We start from the raw sequence: 16,949 nt of genomic DNA, 5'->3' as shown, positions 1-16,949 counted from the left end.
TGTCCCCTCTGGTGTCGACATATCGCTATGGCAACTGTCTCCGTCAGGTGATTACTGTTGGAAGTACCAAAATGCCGACGGCGGTTTTGCGTGCACGTATACAGCGGCAGAAAATACAAACGAGATAGGATGCTGTCGAATACAGAGTAGAATAAAATAATGTTTTGAGAAGGGAAAGGAAATAAAATGCTAGTGAATATAGCAGAAATCATTCAGCAACATGCAATTTGTCATTGAAATCATAGGCTGAATCCTTGATATGCGGGAAAACAATATCCCCTTTTTTCAAATACATAAATCAAGACCTGTTGCGGGGAAGTACTGTTTTCATAAAGCCACACACGAAGCTTTAGTTCAGGCGCTGCGCTTCGACCCTAACTCCCTTATCGACTACCTGTGGATTTTCTCGGCAAATCAATTGCCATGTCGTGAACAGGGCACCCTCATGGCGGTGATCGTGTCAGATGTGCTCTTCACTATGGGTCTTGTGCCATGTCGAGGAGGATCTTATGTCACCTACTAGTTGCATTTCATATTCTTTTTCTCAGTCGTTGTGATATTCACTTCTCTTAAACAATTTCATTCCCAAAATGTTTTTTTTTTTTTATCCCCCTCATCACGTCCTCTCTTAATGAATTTAGTTGACAATACATCAATACATATGGGACACACCCTCCCAAACGGTTCAGATGCTTGCTACGCCACACACAAACAACATAGGCTATGCAGCCTACGCCCCTCACACTTTAACCATATAATGCAAGGGCGCACACTGGCCATTATTTTCCTTTATAGAGTTGCAACGGTGTTTATGCGTTGTGATGCAATTTGTCCTAGTAAAATGTTATTGGTTTAGGGCACACATTTAGCAATCCTTTATCAGAAAGAAAATTAAACTTAATTTCACATCAGAGAGGATGCATGCAAGTAAGTAAGTTTCATACGACTTCTTATCAACCTATGCACATTTAAATTCCATTCCATATTGAAAAATGGTTGAACAACCCTGTTCTCTCCTTTAAGTTTGAGAATAGACGTCGACGAATAAGGCGACAGCTAATATCCATTTATTCAACCCGAGGAAATAAAAACGATTCATCTTCTCTCACCGTCTTCCAAAATCTCCACATGTTGAAGGACAAAAGCCTTCATGGCTGTATAGGGTGACTATACGTCCAGAAACCATAATTAGTAAAAATGCAAAAAACTTGCAACATTACCTTTTTTTTCTCCGTTGTTAGAGTTGGTTAGGGCACCTGTTCGGTCAGCACCGTTGACAAAATCGTGCCCCTATCTGTGAAGTCTTGGTTCCTATTAATATCTGTTTTTCTATTGCTCACTTGAGCTCCACGCCCGTCTAAGGAGCTGTTTTGCCCTTTTACTCAAAACAAACGGAGTGAGTGAAGAGAGAGGACAAAAAGAACAGACCCTGCACGTAATCCCTGGCGGAGCTGACTGTTTCCAAGCGCGCTCACTGTCTCCGAGTTAATTTGCGCTTTCTACTTTCTGTCTCCGACACGTTCTCCGCCGCTGTTATCAAACTAGCTCTCGAGCTTCTGCTCACCGCGCCCAACTCCGCGTCTCCCCGACACCTCCGTAATGCCGTCTTACACAATCTGACTGACAGGCAGGAGTCTGTTGATTTTTCACAGGTGAACGTCTTTCTCAAGAAATATCACCCATGGTTACAACTATCTTAGACTTCTCACTAAAAGCCCATGAGCCGGAAGTTAAAGGAAGGACATGTTTCCAGGGAAGATATTTTATTGGCATATGTAAAGATATAAAATAGTTGATAAGAAGTAAGTCAGTTGTGGTATTTTTGTAAACTTCCATGGCCCACATCATGGGGCACTGTTACACATCATTAAGACAACATTGACAGTGTAGGATTAACCCTAGACCTTAAAGAGAGGAGGAGAGGAATATGAGTATCTGTGTGCATGTTCCTCTGTTTACATGCATGTGTGTGTGTCTGTGTGTGTTCATGAGAGAGCGTGTGTGTGTGTGTGTGTGTGTGTGTGTGTTCATGAGAGAGCTTGTGTGTGTGTGTGTTGGCGGGCGTGTGTGCATGTGTGTGTCTGTGTGTGTGTGTAATTGTGTGTTTGTGTGTGTGCAAGTGCGTGCGTGTGTGTGTGTGTGTGCATGCATGTGTGTGTGTGTGTGTGTGTGTGAGAGAGAGACCCTCATTGTCCTTTCATTATATCATTGGTAATTATAATTCAAATTGCATGGATCCTTCATTTATACCGTACATACAAACACAAAATAAAAAAACTTGACAAAAATCCCCCACTACCCTTCAATTACTTCACTGGCCAGGATATCAAATAAACTGATTGCTTTGCAGACAACGGCTTTGAGCACTGGAAGATTACAAGCTAAACCTGTTACTGTATGTTTGCATCCTTCATTAGCCACACACTCACTCAGAGTAAGTGCACAGGTGGTGTGGGAGACAAACCCAAAGTCAGGCGTGGTGCACAGCACTTTACAAATGGCAGATTTATGTGTGTGACAAAACACAAATAAAGCGTCTTTGAGAACTTTGAAAAACGCTATATAAATGTAATTTTATTATTATTATTATATATCCTGGACCAACTGTGGATCCGCACAGGACCGCCAGTCACCAGGTCCAGTGAAAATAAACAAGCAAAAAAAATAAATGTCTATCTTGAGGGGCAAGAGCCTGATTTGCATCGAGAGGAAGGCTTTTAAGGGGAGGGGCGCTTTTTTGGGGTCTGGCCATCCTTCATAAGGTGATAATTTGGCTTGAGGGAGTTGAATATGAGCATCGTTTAAAATGTTACTGTCAGGGAATGGATCAACCATTCCCGATCATATCTTGCGGATTGGCACCGCAGCAATCCAACAGGCTGAGCTCTTCTCAACAGGGGGTTTCCAGACTGAAAATGGAGATAAGATGGAGTCTAGCAGCGCTAAGCTGAGGCTTACAATAACCATAAAAAGAATAAAATAAGGCAATAAAAAAAAAAATCTGGCAAATGAGATACACATCACTCCCCACTGTAGAATTAAATATCCTTCATCAGAATGGCATTTGTGTAACGTAGCGCGACATAAAAGTGTAGATTTGTGTAGACGGGAAAGTGGGAGAGGGAAGGGCATGAGAGTGAGGGCAGCTCATCTTAAAGTGCATTCATGTTTCTGATTGGTGTTCCCTTAGTGACACGCACTTGTCTCGGCGTCTGTCCATCAACAGTCCCCCCTCTAGTTTGAGAGGGTCAAAGGACAATGGTGGTGTCCATGGTGGGGAAGGGCTTAGGGTTTCTCTTGCTGTAGGTGAGAAAGAGAGAGAGAGAGAAAGAGAGAGAGAGAGAGAGAGAGAGAGAGAGAGAGATAGAGAGAGCGAGAGAGAAAAATGAGACGATGGTTAGGTGTTGCTACAGTGTAGTGTAGTGGTCACCCTGATGCATGCACCAATACAGTACGAATAACAATACAATGATAAGACAATAATGTGCTATGTTGAATGGTCTAAGTATCTAAGCAGTTGTACATACACTCTGATAAATATCATAAGACAATGAGATGACATTGCGTTGATAAGACGATGGGAGGACAGTGCTGAGGAAACCAGTGTGTTATACTCTCACTATCACTGCACTGAGTGGTTGTAACCAGTACAAAACACACTACAGACCGTCACCCTAGTGCACACACCTAGAGAGCATGATAACAATACAGTCCAACCCGGATCTTGCAGGGGTTTGTTGTGATTATTGACTGATTAGTGACTGATTTTGCTGTAGGAGTTCTTAAAAAGTGCTGTGATTTTGAGTTTAAATTTTTTTAACTCCTGTTGGAATTTCTAAAAATTGTGATCTCAGTAAGATCTTGCGAGGGTTTGTTGTGATTGCCAATCACAAGTGATGCAGAAATTCAATGATTTTATTTTTTTTGCAGAAATACTGCAGTTATAAGAGAAAATTGCAACCCACAATTACACTTGCGGTAAATCCTTGGAGTTTGCGAAATCAGATCATCAGAAGAATCCTACAATGACAATGACACTGTCTCGTGTCTCATTTCATTAGATGAAAGTGTTGTTTTACTATCCCTGGCTGCCTGTAATGAGACTCATGCAAGTATGTGCATGTATTGGCCATACAATATAATATCCAATCACAGGCTATCGTTTTTCATATGGTGTGTTCATAACGCGTCTGGGCCAGGCTGTTTCACATGTCCATGAAACGGTCTGTTCCTGACAAACTAGCTGACCCTTCGGTGGCAAGGTCAAAGTCAAGGTCAAGGTCAAGTCAAGGTCAAGGTCTAGGTCAAGGTCAAGGTCAAGGTCAAAAAGACAAGTTATTTCTTTGGGTTCACAGCTACAGCAAATCTCCATGACATTGTAGTACTAATAGTAGTCATGAAGGGTTATACACCATGTATCTCCATGACATTGTAGTGTACGCTTAAAAAGAAGAGTACAGAGAAAAAGTATACGTTGACGTATCATGGAGAAAAGCAAGATGAGAGAGATAGCTGGGGGCATAGAGAGAGAGAGAAAGAGACAGAGAGAGGTTGAGACAGAGAGAAGAGGAGAAAGAGAGAGAGGGCGGTTGAGAGAGAGAGAGGGAGAGAGAGAGAGGTTGAGAGATAGAGAAGAAGAGAAAGAGAGAGAAGAGACAGAGAGAGAGAGAGTTTGAGAGAGAGAGAGAGGTTTAGATCTGGGTCAGGAGCCATGACCTCCCTCCTTAGGGCAGTTAGCTGGTAACTGAAACCCAAGCTGCTTGGTCCTTGACCTGAGACACACTTAGGATCTCAAACAGCAGAGCAGCCTGAGGGAGAGGCGCTGGAATGAGAGAGTTGTAGTCAGGTTCACCAACTGGGCCAATCAGCTACAATGTCAGTGGTAGACAAGACAATGCATTTTTGTAAGACATACAAACACACACACACACACACACACACACACACACACACACACACACACACACACACACACACACACACATAATACCCACCTGCATCTTGCTGTAGATCCAGGGACGCATGCTGGACACGCTGCTGTAGACCCCTGGCTTGTTCCTCCTGCCACAGCCCGCTCCCCAGCTGGTCACTCCCACCACGTACCAGCGCTGGTCCTCATCCTTGCAGACCAGTGGTCCTCCACTGTCCCCCTGGAAGGGAGACCACAGACCAGTTTAAGATCTCACACACTGCTTTTTTTCAGTTTAGCACAATTGACACAGACCATCAACTTCCATCTAATCATTGATGAAATGCTTCATCCCTAAATCCGTGTGATTCCCTTGAGGAAGCGCTGACGTGACATGTTTTCTTTGTGTGAGAGTCAGTGACTGTCATGACTAACTACCCCTGGAAGACCACCGACCAGTTTAAGATGTGTGGTCACTCCCACCACATACCAGCGCTGGTCCCTATTCCTTGCAGACCAGTGGTCCTCCACTGTCCCCCTGGGAGGAAGACCACCGACCAGTTTGAGATGGGGTTGAAGGGAAGGTACTCACTTGCTTTGATCACTTTTATTTGGTTTGCCTTAATTTTCCCCCAGGATTAATAAAGTATCCATCTATTTATCTATCAGAGCTTGTCTGCCGCGGCCGCTGGTATGTCGAACGCGCCACAAATACTGCAAGTCCCACAATGCACTGTCCCCGGCCGTGTTGGTTGCTCCACTGTCTGGCCCTCGATTTCAGCCCTCTGTGTATTTGAGTTTGACACCCCCGTCCTAGAGGTTAAATTAACTGCTTTTCTATTTTCTCTATAGTAGGGCTAGACCTGAAGAGGGGGAACAGGACCTTTGGGTTGCCATACAAGTGCCTTGTCTGCTAAACCACTGTCAAATCTTACGAGGGTATATCAGTATGAACTAGTGATGTTGACTCTGTGGTGTTTTGCTCTATGTTTCCCTCTGGTAGGTGTAAAGCTTCAGTTGTTTAACACATGCTCTTTGCGTACATGTGTGGTGTGTGTGTGTGTGTGTGTGTGTGTGTGTGTGTGTGTGTGTGTGTGTGTGTGTGTGTGTGTGTGTGTGTGTTTGTGTGTGTGGTGTGCTTGTGGTCCTGAACGATTGCATGTAGAGTTCTGTTCATGCATGCATATTGATTATATTATTGATTATATATTTTGTAGCAATTTTTTAGACTACGCTACATTGACACTATTGCGTACCATCAAACACCACATCAATCAAAACTCTTTTCAGGAAACACCCCCCACCCCCCACCTGCCCCATGCTGTGTCTGAGGGGAACCACTTCCTGAACCTATGTGATTGGTTGATGCCCACCCACCTGACACGAGTCTCTTCCTCCATCCAGGTCTCCGGCACAGATCATGTTCCTGCTGATCCTGCCGCCGTACACCCTACTGCTGTTGCAGACGCGTGTGTCGATGATGTCCACGACCACCTCCATCAGGTCAGGGGAACTCCTCTCTGCAGGGACAGGGTGCAGCACAAGGATCATATTAGTTTACTTAAAACAGGCCATTTCTTCTGTCCCTATTGACATAAAACCCCTTTGGGTTTCTAGCGCCCTTCACCCTACTGGTATGCTCAACATGTGTAAGAATGGGTTTCAGCATATAGAGGTTTGTATGCAGTGTTGTACCTGAACTCGTTCATAATTTTGGTGAATTTGAACTGAACGTACTGTATTACTGCCTGATGAACGATACTGTGAACGCGTTCATTCTGGTGTCTGTGAACGGCAGGTTCACTCTTTTTAATTCGATCAATAAGGTGCCAGATTTCTTGAGACTTCCAGCCGAAAAAGACACAGTCCTATATCATATATGTTAACAGTCCTATATCCAATCGCTGCGTGTGCTTTCTCCTACTGCCTATGCCTGGCAAGTGTGAGAGCGCCGAAGTTGCGTAGAGGCCGACAGCGGTATTGCAGACAGATAGAGATTTAGAAAAAATATAGCCAGATATATTGAAAAAAAGAACTGAACTAGTTCATTTTTTGGAGCTGTAAACTTAGTTCAAAATTTAGAATTATGAACTATGAACTGAACTAGTTCATTTTAAAATTTGTGAACTATGAACTGAACTGGTTCATGTAGAAAGTGAACTTTCCCAACACTGGTTGTATGTATATCCCAAACAGGTTCCAAACAGGCTCTACAGATAGGCACCTCTGTTCTACTCTCTTCTGTTCTCAGACTAAGCTACCTGTGCAGTTCAGCTGGTAGGGCCAGGTGCTAATAACTCCAAGGTCATGGGAAAGGTGACTCCAAGGTCATGAGAAAGGTGACTCCAAGGTCATGAGAAAGGTGACTCCAAGGTCATGAGAAAGGTGACTCCAAGGTCATGAGAAAGGTGACTCCAAGGCCAGTCCAGAGAAGGGAGAGAGCAGTCAACCCACCAGATACCAAACCTGCACCCTGACTGCAACGCCAAAGAGCTAGGCTTGATGGTATGGCAGTCAGAGCACATACCAATCTGTAGTGACAGCACTCCGTCACAGTCACACACAGATGAAAATGCATATCTGCACAGTATCAGAAGTCTGTTTGGCTAGAGGCATCTGATTAAATGGATAAATGTAGATAACCAAAACAATTTCTGTGTATGGCCTTATGGTCAGGTAGCTAAACAGGTCAACATCTCATGACTACATTACCCACAATGCAGCCTGTTAGAGCACACTAAACAGGTCAGCATCTCATGACTACATTACCCAGAATGCAGCCACTCAGTGCATACCTTGCAGGCTCCATGAAACCAAATAAGGTAAATGTGTCTGCTAAGTATATCAAATGAAATGTGCGGTAAAGGTTTTCTATCCCCTTGGGGCAGTTAGCTGGTAACTGAAACCCAAGCTGCTTGTGTCCTTGACCTGAGACACACTTAGGATCTCAAACAGCAGAGCAGCCTGAGGGAGAGGCGCTGGAATGAGAGAGTTGTAGTCAGGTGATATTCACCATCTGGGGCCAATCAGCTACAATGTCGTGAAGACAAGAAGGAAAGATACTGGAAGTGAAGAGCGGTTCAAGATTAAGGTAGAAATGTGGGTACAACTTTATTAATGATATTAAGACCAGTTAATTTCCAGACACTGACGATGGCTTAGGCCGAACGCGTCTGTGCGGTTTTATTTTACTCAAAGTTAACATTCTTTTACTCACACCTGAAAACGCATTTATTTTTTGGAAGTAGAGCGCGCCTATCCCTACTAATACTGGTACAACTTTATTACCTGCACCCTCTTCTGTGGTTCCGAAGCCTGAGGTCCAGCATTGGTCTCCATGACTGAAGGACTGATCATAGGCAGGCAGACAGGCCGGCTGGACAGCACCTAATCGGACAGGTGGACAAATCATTCATTAGACTCTTTTGATTGCAGATATGTATGGGCATGTGTACACACAAACACACTGACTCACACACACACTCACACACACACACACACACACACACACACACACACACACACACACACACACACACACACACACACACTGACTCACACACATACACAGAGATTATTGTGCACACACCCACCCAGGGACACACAGACAAACAAACAAAGACAAATACAAATGCAAACCATCACAATGATTCACCTTGAACAATCACAGCATCAGATGAGAGTTAAACACTCAACAGAGGCTTATGAAGGCTGGAGGCAATATGCCAGCATTTAAGATGTCTGTCTGTCTGTCTGTCTGTCTGTCTGTCTGTCACTCTGTCTGTCACTCTGTCTGTCTATCTGTCTATCTGTCTGTCTCTCAGTCTGTCTGTCTGTCTGTCTGTCTGTCTGTCTGTCTGTCTGTCTGTCTGTCTGTGTCTCTGTCTGTCTGTCTGTCTGTCTGTGTCTCTGTGTCTCTGTCTGTCTGTCTGTCTGTCTGTCTGTCTGCTTGTCTGTCTGTCTGCTTGTCTGTCTGTCTGCGTATTTGCCTGTCTGTCTGTCTGTCTGTCTGTGTGACTGTCTGTCTTACTGTCTGACTATCCTCTCTCTCTAATGGGAGAGAATGATTCCCTAATTATTTCTCTTTGCTTTTTTCAGTTTAACCCAATTGACCAGCCCATCAACTTCCATCTTATCATTGATGAAATGCTTCATCCCTAAATCCGTGTGATTCTCTTGAGGAAGCGCTGATGTGACATATTTCTTTGTGTGAGAGTCAGTGACTGTCATAACCAACTGTCATCATTTTCAGTGATTTTCAGTGACAGATCATTTCTTGGCTGCTGGTGAAATGATAGGGCCAATCATTCTACCATTTGTTGTGGGCTTGGGAGTCTGCAGTAGTTTTTCCACTGCTATAATATTGTAGCCTATTTGTATTTATCACACATTGTTGACATAAAATATGCAGCCTAAATCAGAGTTGTATTTATATTGCACATAGGCAAGGGATTTCTTTTGAAATTACATTTTTTACAAGAAATTGCAAAATTCAAAGGTTGTGTAAAACTGAATAGCAATCTCTGTGGTAGGAGCTGTGTAGCCTTTATCTTGTCAGGCGTACAGATGGAGAGGCATGGGTGCTTTTTTGAAAATATATCGCTATATTCTGACAACATGTCAAAACAAAGAAAAACTGTTATGTTTGTTGCTCAGGCTGAAGTTAGTTAAGCTATAGCTGTGGGCTTGTGGAGGGTAGACACACTGCTGGGCTAGTTAGATAAGTTTAGCATGCTAGCTATATCGGTGTGTTTGTAAAGGGTAGATTCACTGTTGGGCTAGTAAGATAAGTTTAGCATGCTAGCTATATCTATGTGTTTGTGGAGGGTAGATTCAATTTTGGGCTAGTTATATAAGTTTATCATGCTAGCTATAGCTGTGTGCTTGTGGAGGGTAGACTCACTGTTGAACTCCACAGGTGCCGACAGTTTCAACAGGGCAATGTCGTAGTCGTTAGTTTGCTTGCTGTAGCTTTCGTGCAGAATTATCTTCTTCACCGTGAAGGGGGTAGGGAGATTTTTCTGGGACACCGACCCTCCGTACACACGCCAGTTCTTGGCCTCCTGGTAGGATGGCATAGAACTGTAGAAGAGTAAAGCATAAAAGAGAACTCAATCAAACTAAGTGGGTAGGTTAACCTTCCTAATGATTTGGGCTCGTCTACTGTCCTATTGAAGGCAATACAACTCTGATGTGATGGCTCAGACCTCCATGTTGTCCCCTCAAACTAAATTTCGTCGTGGCGATCATGGACCCCAGGGACTGCTCCTCTTAGGCCCTATGACAAAGATGTAGCATTCTAGAACTGGTAGTAATACACTTTCTCTTTTGAGTGAATCCACCAGTGCCTGCCTTTCGTCTTGGTGACCTTTACTCATCTGTATCTTATTTTGAAGGCTCTGTATTCAAGGTCTTCTGTCTGCTGTCATGCGGTATTGCACCATGGCCACAGACGTCGTCCATGTACTCTTTTCAAATAAAAGCTCATTCTGGCAAATCATGGCCCCTTTCCCCTGGTGGGAGGGGAGGCATCTGGTGTTGTGAAGGGCTGAAATCTAACATTGCATGCCCTTGGCTCGCACTGGGACCAGTTTGACTCCGGTAGCCTGCAGGCACGGTTATCATCAGCCCCCCATCACGGCACCTCCGAGCACTCGGATATTTGTGGCAGCGATTAGTCAACATGCAACACTCTGCTCATCAGAGGCCTGCTGAGCGAAGAGAGCCATGATTGTTACAGGGCCTGGGTGTGATCTGGCCCTTGGGGGAGGGGGGGGGGGGGGCGATTTCAAGTACGTGGTGCTGTTCGCTGTGTGGATTTCACAGGATGCATATCAAACAGAGGAATACTGACGCCTTCAAAAAGGTTGCTTTTTTATGGGAAGAAAAACCCCTTTATAGCTCTTGTAAGCTATTACTATGTCGATCCGCCCGAAAACAAATGAACACAAAGTGGTCAAGGAAGATGGTCTACTCTAAAGGTATTCCGTGTTTTGGGAGCTCAGCTGGTAAAGCAAGACATTAACAACACCAAGGTCAGGGGTGTTGTGATACCTCCTGGGCACATAAACTGATGAGAGTATCCACCTGTAGTATAGGTTTCTTTGGATGAAAGTGTCTGCTAAGTGTTAAGTGCTTCTCAGGAGTCTGTAGATGTATTAGAGTAGCATCTTCAAAGCACTTTTATAAGAGGTACTCCCAGGGAATGAGCCCCTGACCACGGCTTTGGCAGTGCCGTGCTTTAAGTGATACATTTTCTGTAACCAGGGTTACACTGAACAAAACATCAAGAAGATGGCATATTTTGTTGCCCTCAGAAAGTAGGTTAAGAGAGAAATGGGCCCCAGGTGCACACTGCCTACAGCTCTCCATACAGTGCCACCTGTGCAGACAGACAATCTCATATTACTCCTGACTGTCTGTGACCGAGGCTGTGTCTGTGACAGAGGACTACGGAGGCTGTGTCTGTGATAGAGGACTTAGGAGGCTGTGTCTGTGACAGAGGACTACGGAGGCTGTGTCTGTGATAGAGGACTTAGGAGGCTGTGTCTGTGATAGAGGACTTAGGAGGCTGTGTCTGTGGTAGAGGACTAAGGAGGCTGTGTCTGTGATAGAGGACAGAGGGGGCTGTGTCTGTGATAGAGGACTAAGGAGGCTGTGTCTGTGGTAGAGGAGGCTGTGTCTGTGGTAGAGGACTAAGGAGGCTGTGTCTGTGATAGAGGACTAAGGAGGCTGTGTCTGTGATAGAGGACTAAGGAGGCTGCGTCTGTGGTAGAGGAGGCTGTGTCTGTGGTAGAGGAAGCTGTGTCTGTGATAGAAGACTACGGAGGCTGTGTCTGTGATAGAGCACCAAGGACTATGGAACAGCACTGTGCCAGATTATGGGAGGCTCCCCAGCAGTGGTGCTTGCTCTCTGCTGTATTGGACTGAGGCCTGTCGCGGCAAACACTAATCACTTCCTTTCAATTTCACAATCAGTGAAACAAGTCAAGAGGCTGAATGTGTAGATCTGAAGTTTATTGTTGTCACTAGGCCACAATTGAAGATGGTCCATGGATGATCTCAGTGTATGGTCATTCTTTTTTAAACAAAGCTAGTTCCTCCCACTTTCTTTTTTATGGCTGCTTCTACAGCCAATTTGAACTAGCTCCATCCTTTAACTTTTACTCAATCAGAATTTGTTGCTTTGTGGCAAAGTCAATTAATCTTGTTTACAACATGACTGTGTGCCTCTCGGCAGTCAGCCTTTTTGGTATTATTTGTCAGCCATTTTGAGTGAGGCTATTCATACTTTCATAAATTGATCCATGGTCACCAGATACAAATACATCACCACAGGCTTTATCACTGACCTGGGGAAGCAGTGGGCCGCTGTCACCACAAAATCTGGAGAGATCAAAGTTCCTCCGCACACGTGGGATCCCAGGAAGTGAAGGCTGACCTGCCACGGCCACTGGCCCACTTTGGCAACACTGCCCCCTATAATCCTGGAGGTAGACTGCTGCTGACCACAATCTAAAGAAGAGCACAGGGAATATAGCCATTACCACAATACACTTGTTGCTGTTGCTGGTTAGTTTCTGCTAATACGTGTAACTATAAATGCACCAAACTCAGTGGGTTCTTAAATAAATAAATTATTATTGTTATAACACCATAGTAGTTCTTACAGTAGTTATAATTTTCACAATTACTGGTATGAAATAGTTGTATACCAACCTAGTTCCTGTATTTGTAAATGAAAATGCGAACCCAATAGTATCCCGTCGTCTTTCTCAGATATTGACAACCAGCAAAATATAAATTAACACATTAATAATGGGTACTTACGCACACACCGGAGGGAAACTACCTTCTCATCTGGGCAGGTATCGCTGAGAAACAGTAATAAATCAGGTTTATTCCACACATGCATGATACAGTTGCATATACAAAATGACCCAGATAACTGCCAGCTAGAACTACTCTAGCTACATCTGTGTGAGTGGCATGCTAACGCTACCATAGCCGCACCTGTGTGAGTGGCATGCTAGCGCTATCCTAGCCCCATCTCTGTGTGGCATGCTAGCGCTACCCTAGCCCCATCTGTATGAGTGGCATGCTAGCGCTACCCTAGCCCCATCTGTATGAGTGGCATGCTAGCGCTACTCTTACCCCACCTGTGTGAGGGGCATGCTAGCGCTAACCTAGCCCCATCAGTGTGAGTGGCGTGCTAGCGCTTCAGTAGCTCCACCTGTGTGAGTGGCATGCTAGCGCTACCCTAGCCCCATCAGTGTGAGTAGCATACTAGCGCTAAACCTAGCCCCATCTGTGTGAGTGGCATGCTGGCCTTACCTGACGTTGACCAGGCCGTGAAGGGGACGTGAGGCGTCTTTGCCGGTCAGAGACACCGCAATGGACTTCTGTCCAGTCAGTGCGCTGAGCTGGTAGAACCTGGGGTTGACATGGACAAAGAAACTTCAAACACACGACTGCCACACTGCTATCTGCCAGGGTCATTTCCCACATTGCCAGAGGATACAATATATATTAGACACGGGAGAGAAATGGATACTGAAACACCTGTGTCCTAACAGGCCACAGAAATGAGTCTTTGAACAACCTGTGCCGCTGGCACTGGGGAACACTAAATTGCTACATGCATCTCATCTGAAAACCATCAACAGAAGACACAGGTGACTGCATTTATAGAGGTAGACAAAGGTGGAAATGGATAATGCAGTATATGTTTGTAATTTGCATCAGAACACCACAGTAACTCCAAGCATTGACACAATACACATGTCTGATTGCTTGCATGCAGGTTTGTACACTGTAAAAAAAAATCTGTTGATTTTACGGTAAATAGCTGGCAGCTCAGTTGCCAGAACCTCACCGTAATAACTACAGGAAAATACCATCCGTTTATTTTACGGTAAAAAACCGGCAGCTCAGTTGACAGAACCTCACCGTAATAGATACAGAAATATACCATCCGTTTATTTTACAGTAATTAACCGGCAGCTCGGTTGCCAGAACCTCACCGTAATAAATACAGAAAAATACCATCTGTTTATTTTACAGTAATTAACTGGCAGCTCGGTTGCCAGAACCTCACCGTAATAAATACGGAAAAATACCATCTGTTTATTTTACGGTAATTAACTGGCAGCTCGGTTGCCAGAACCTCACCGTAATAAATACGGAAAAATGTCATCCTTTTTTAACTGTGAAATACCGGCAGCTGGCTCCAGAACCTCACCGCCATAAATCAGTTTTTTTTTTAGGTGAATTACCAGCAGCTGGCTTACATAGCATTTCAAATTTTCACTGCAAAAAACACAATTCACCAAGCATACCATTGCCACAATAACCATAAATTCAAGTTGGCTACACATTTGTGTCAGACTGTTTTACTATAAAGAAATATGATTAAATTATTCCATGCAAACACTGGGCACTGTGATAACAAAAGTGTTTAATATGAAAACAACCATTTTATTCCTTGTTAATGACCTTCAAATACAAAAAACGAAGACGGCCTATTCTACATTTAAGTCGTGCATACAACTCTCTCTCAACAATTTTTTTTAAAAACAACGGCAGCATGTTTGAGAATAAAATTGATCGCTGTTTGAAATTATCCAAATGTACAACAGATAACAAATCACTTCCATCAGTCAGTTTAAGGACAACAATATTGAACTGTGATATACATACAGTAGAGCAGCTTTGCCAGTTCAGATTTCTCCCTTTTTTGGGCCTATTTCCAAATTATAGGTTGTAATTAGAAAATATGATAAAATAATTTAATTTCAACATAGGAGTCAAAACATTCATCAGATACTGGAAATCAAAATCGTATAATGTACTCACTGGGTAGCATGCTAGGTATCTATGACAAGAGCATCGGAACTGCAAAATAAAATTACCAGGATACTGTATGCTAGGTCCAAAAATGTAAACAGTCTGTTTGCATAAAAAAAAAAATGAGGTCCCAACACAGAGTTGCTTTCCTTAGCTTGCGAAGCAAAAAAGTGGGCCGTGCAGCGTGGTGAACATCACGAATCCAACAAAAGGAGGCAATCTGATCATTATAAGGAGAGAACACAGAGAACACAGGTGTCAAGTAATGAGATTTAGAGTTTATAATTCATATAATTACTTCCCTGGACAAACGAGGATGGGAGGAGTAAGACAGCAGTGGCAGATTAATATAATAAAAGTAGTTTGGCAGAGATATCTTTAAAAAAGGAGCTAGAGAGGATAAAGTTTGATGAAGTTGTGCAACAAAGTAAGGGATACTTACCACAGCTTGCAGAAATCGACTAAATCCACTCGTGATCAGCCAAGTCTGCAACTAACGTTAGGACTCTCGGGTTCACTGAGAGCACCTTTTTGTTCTTCCTCCACTCTACTTTCGTGCCTCTTTCCGGGTTGATGGAGAAAAAGCACCTTCATCAAAACAAATAAGCATTTTCTATTACCTTTTGAAAGATGAAATTAATGACTTAAATAGTCACAACAATAACAACAACAATTGTACCTTTGGAGAAACTCGAGTGTAGAACGAAGCTCGATGGGGTAATGCTCATTGAAGCAGTAAAAACTGCTGAACATCAGGCACAGGGCTGACAAGACCTAGAAACAAACAGACATTTCTGAGATACAATTCATCAAAGTTACTGTCTCCAATGACAGAGTCTTCATCATCTGGTAGACAGGCAGGTTCCTCTATTACAGTTAGGCTAACACTAGCACTTGTGGAAGGACATTCAGAAGATCTAAGCCGATCAAGTGAGCCACTAATGGCATTGATAGGACAGTTTCTGTGCTTTCTGGACATATGGACCGAGAAGGTAGATTTTAGAGAGAACAGAGTAATGCATCCTTCCACTGGGCAATTTACAGGACACCCCCCAACAATGTGCACCTTTAGATGAGCAACCAACTCTTTCACGTCACCAGTGGCGCTCACAAAGGGGAACTGTGCATTTCAAAAACGCTGTAGCCAAATCCGGAGAAATCAATGATTTACCAGCATGATGGCGATAGTAATGAGCTTTAAAAGCAGGATATTTGGAAAAAACCCGCTTGCAGCTAATGTTAACAAACTTGAAAACCGCGCGAGGTTCATTGCGATGGAGCTTGAAATGGACAACATGTGCCTTTACAGATGGAAATGATGCACCACAAATGCAACAGGAATACATAGCCAAGCTAGCTAACTAGCCAACTAGCCTAAATCTGCACAAACTTAGCAGCTCAGCCATAAGGCACAGCAAACATCCACATTTGTAGTATTCAAATCTGCCAACTCACAGTAGTGCTAACGTCAGATTTAAGATAAAAAGCTTCATGCAAAAAAGTTAGCGTGTCTATCACGGTAACGACTATATGAATAACGGTCAGCAAGCACCTGCAGTGACCTACTTAACTCCACAGATGCACGTGTATGAATGCAAACGGTAGGAGCACGGCATGGTCAACTGAACCAAAGATTTTCCCTCCCAATCATCCGAAGGGGAAATATTACATTTCCATCCCATCTCCCAACCGAGGGTGTATATCTCTCTTAAGACGGTTAGGTACCCATCCCTTCCATGCAATTTCTACAAAATACCCAACCTACCTAAAATGAAAAAATCAACAGCTTACCTTGCACTTGTAAACCTCTTTCTGTGCGTTCAGCTAGCACGCTGCTGCAACTGCTGCCGAGGTCAGAATCCGAAGGCGGACTTTGCGGGGGCTGCTTAAACGTAAAATGCAGCAACGTTTGTAAAATGCCAGTTGCACAAAGCACCGTAATTTAAGCTGTGTGCACATATTGTCTATAAACTGGAATAGCGAATAACATTACAAATCTGAGTATAACTAACTTTGACAAGTTTGAATGTGACAGCCAAACACAGCAGTGACATTAATTTCACGATGTTAGGTATAGTTATGAATGCACCTATCAATCGCTAATGTTAGCAATAAATAACTCAACTGGTACCTTCAACATACATAGTTTTAACTAGCTTGCTAGTAAATTACGCAACCCACCGAACACAATAGC

General features: G+C 43.7%; 1 protein-coding gene across 1 annotated transcript in view; it reads right to left on the bottom strand.

Annotated features, from left to right (window-relative positions):
- Window positions 1–4,733: 4,733 nt before the first annotated feature.
- tmprss13a (transmembrane serine protease 13a) overlaps window positions 4,734–16,949 on the bottom strand; it is a gene marked incomplete at both ends in the record, with an annotated part of 23,141 nt that continues 10,925 nt past the window's right edge. Inside the window, 8 exons of the mRNA XM_080844559.1 lie at window positions 4,734–4,808; window positions 4,995–5,150; window positions 6,287–6,429; window positions 8,198–8,296; window positions 9,813–9,991; window positions 12,262–12,424; window positions 13,064–13,068; window positions 13,244–13,342. Of these exons, the coding sequence (XP_080700685.1) occupies window positions 4,734–4,808; window positions 4,995–5,150; window positions 6,287–6,429; window positions 8,198–8,296; window positions 9,813–9,991; window positions 12,262–12,424; window positions 13,064–13,068; window positions 13,244–13,342 (919 nt within the window). The remainder of the gene's footprint in view (window positions 4,809–4,994; window positions 5,151–6,286; window positions 6,430–8,197; window positions 8,297–9,812; window positions 9,992–12,261; window positions 12,425–13,063; window positions 13,069–13,243; window positions 13,343–16,949) is intronic.

This window comes from Sprattus sprattus, assembly GCF_963457725.1.
Source record: "Sprattus sprattus genome assembly, chromosome: 9".
Lineage (NCBI taxonomy): Eukaryota > Metazoa > Chordata > Actinopteri > Clupeiformes > Clupeidae > Sprattus > Sprattus sprattus.
The sequence above is the reverse complement of the archived record's forward strand: the minus strand, read 5'-3'. Positions and strand labels throughout refer to the sequence as shown.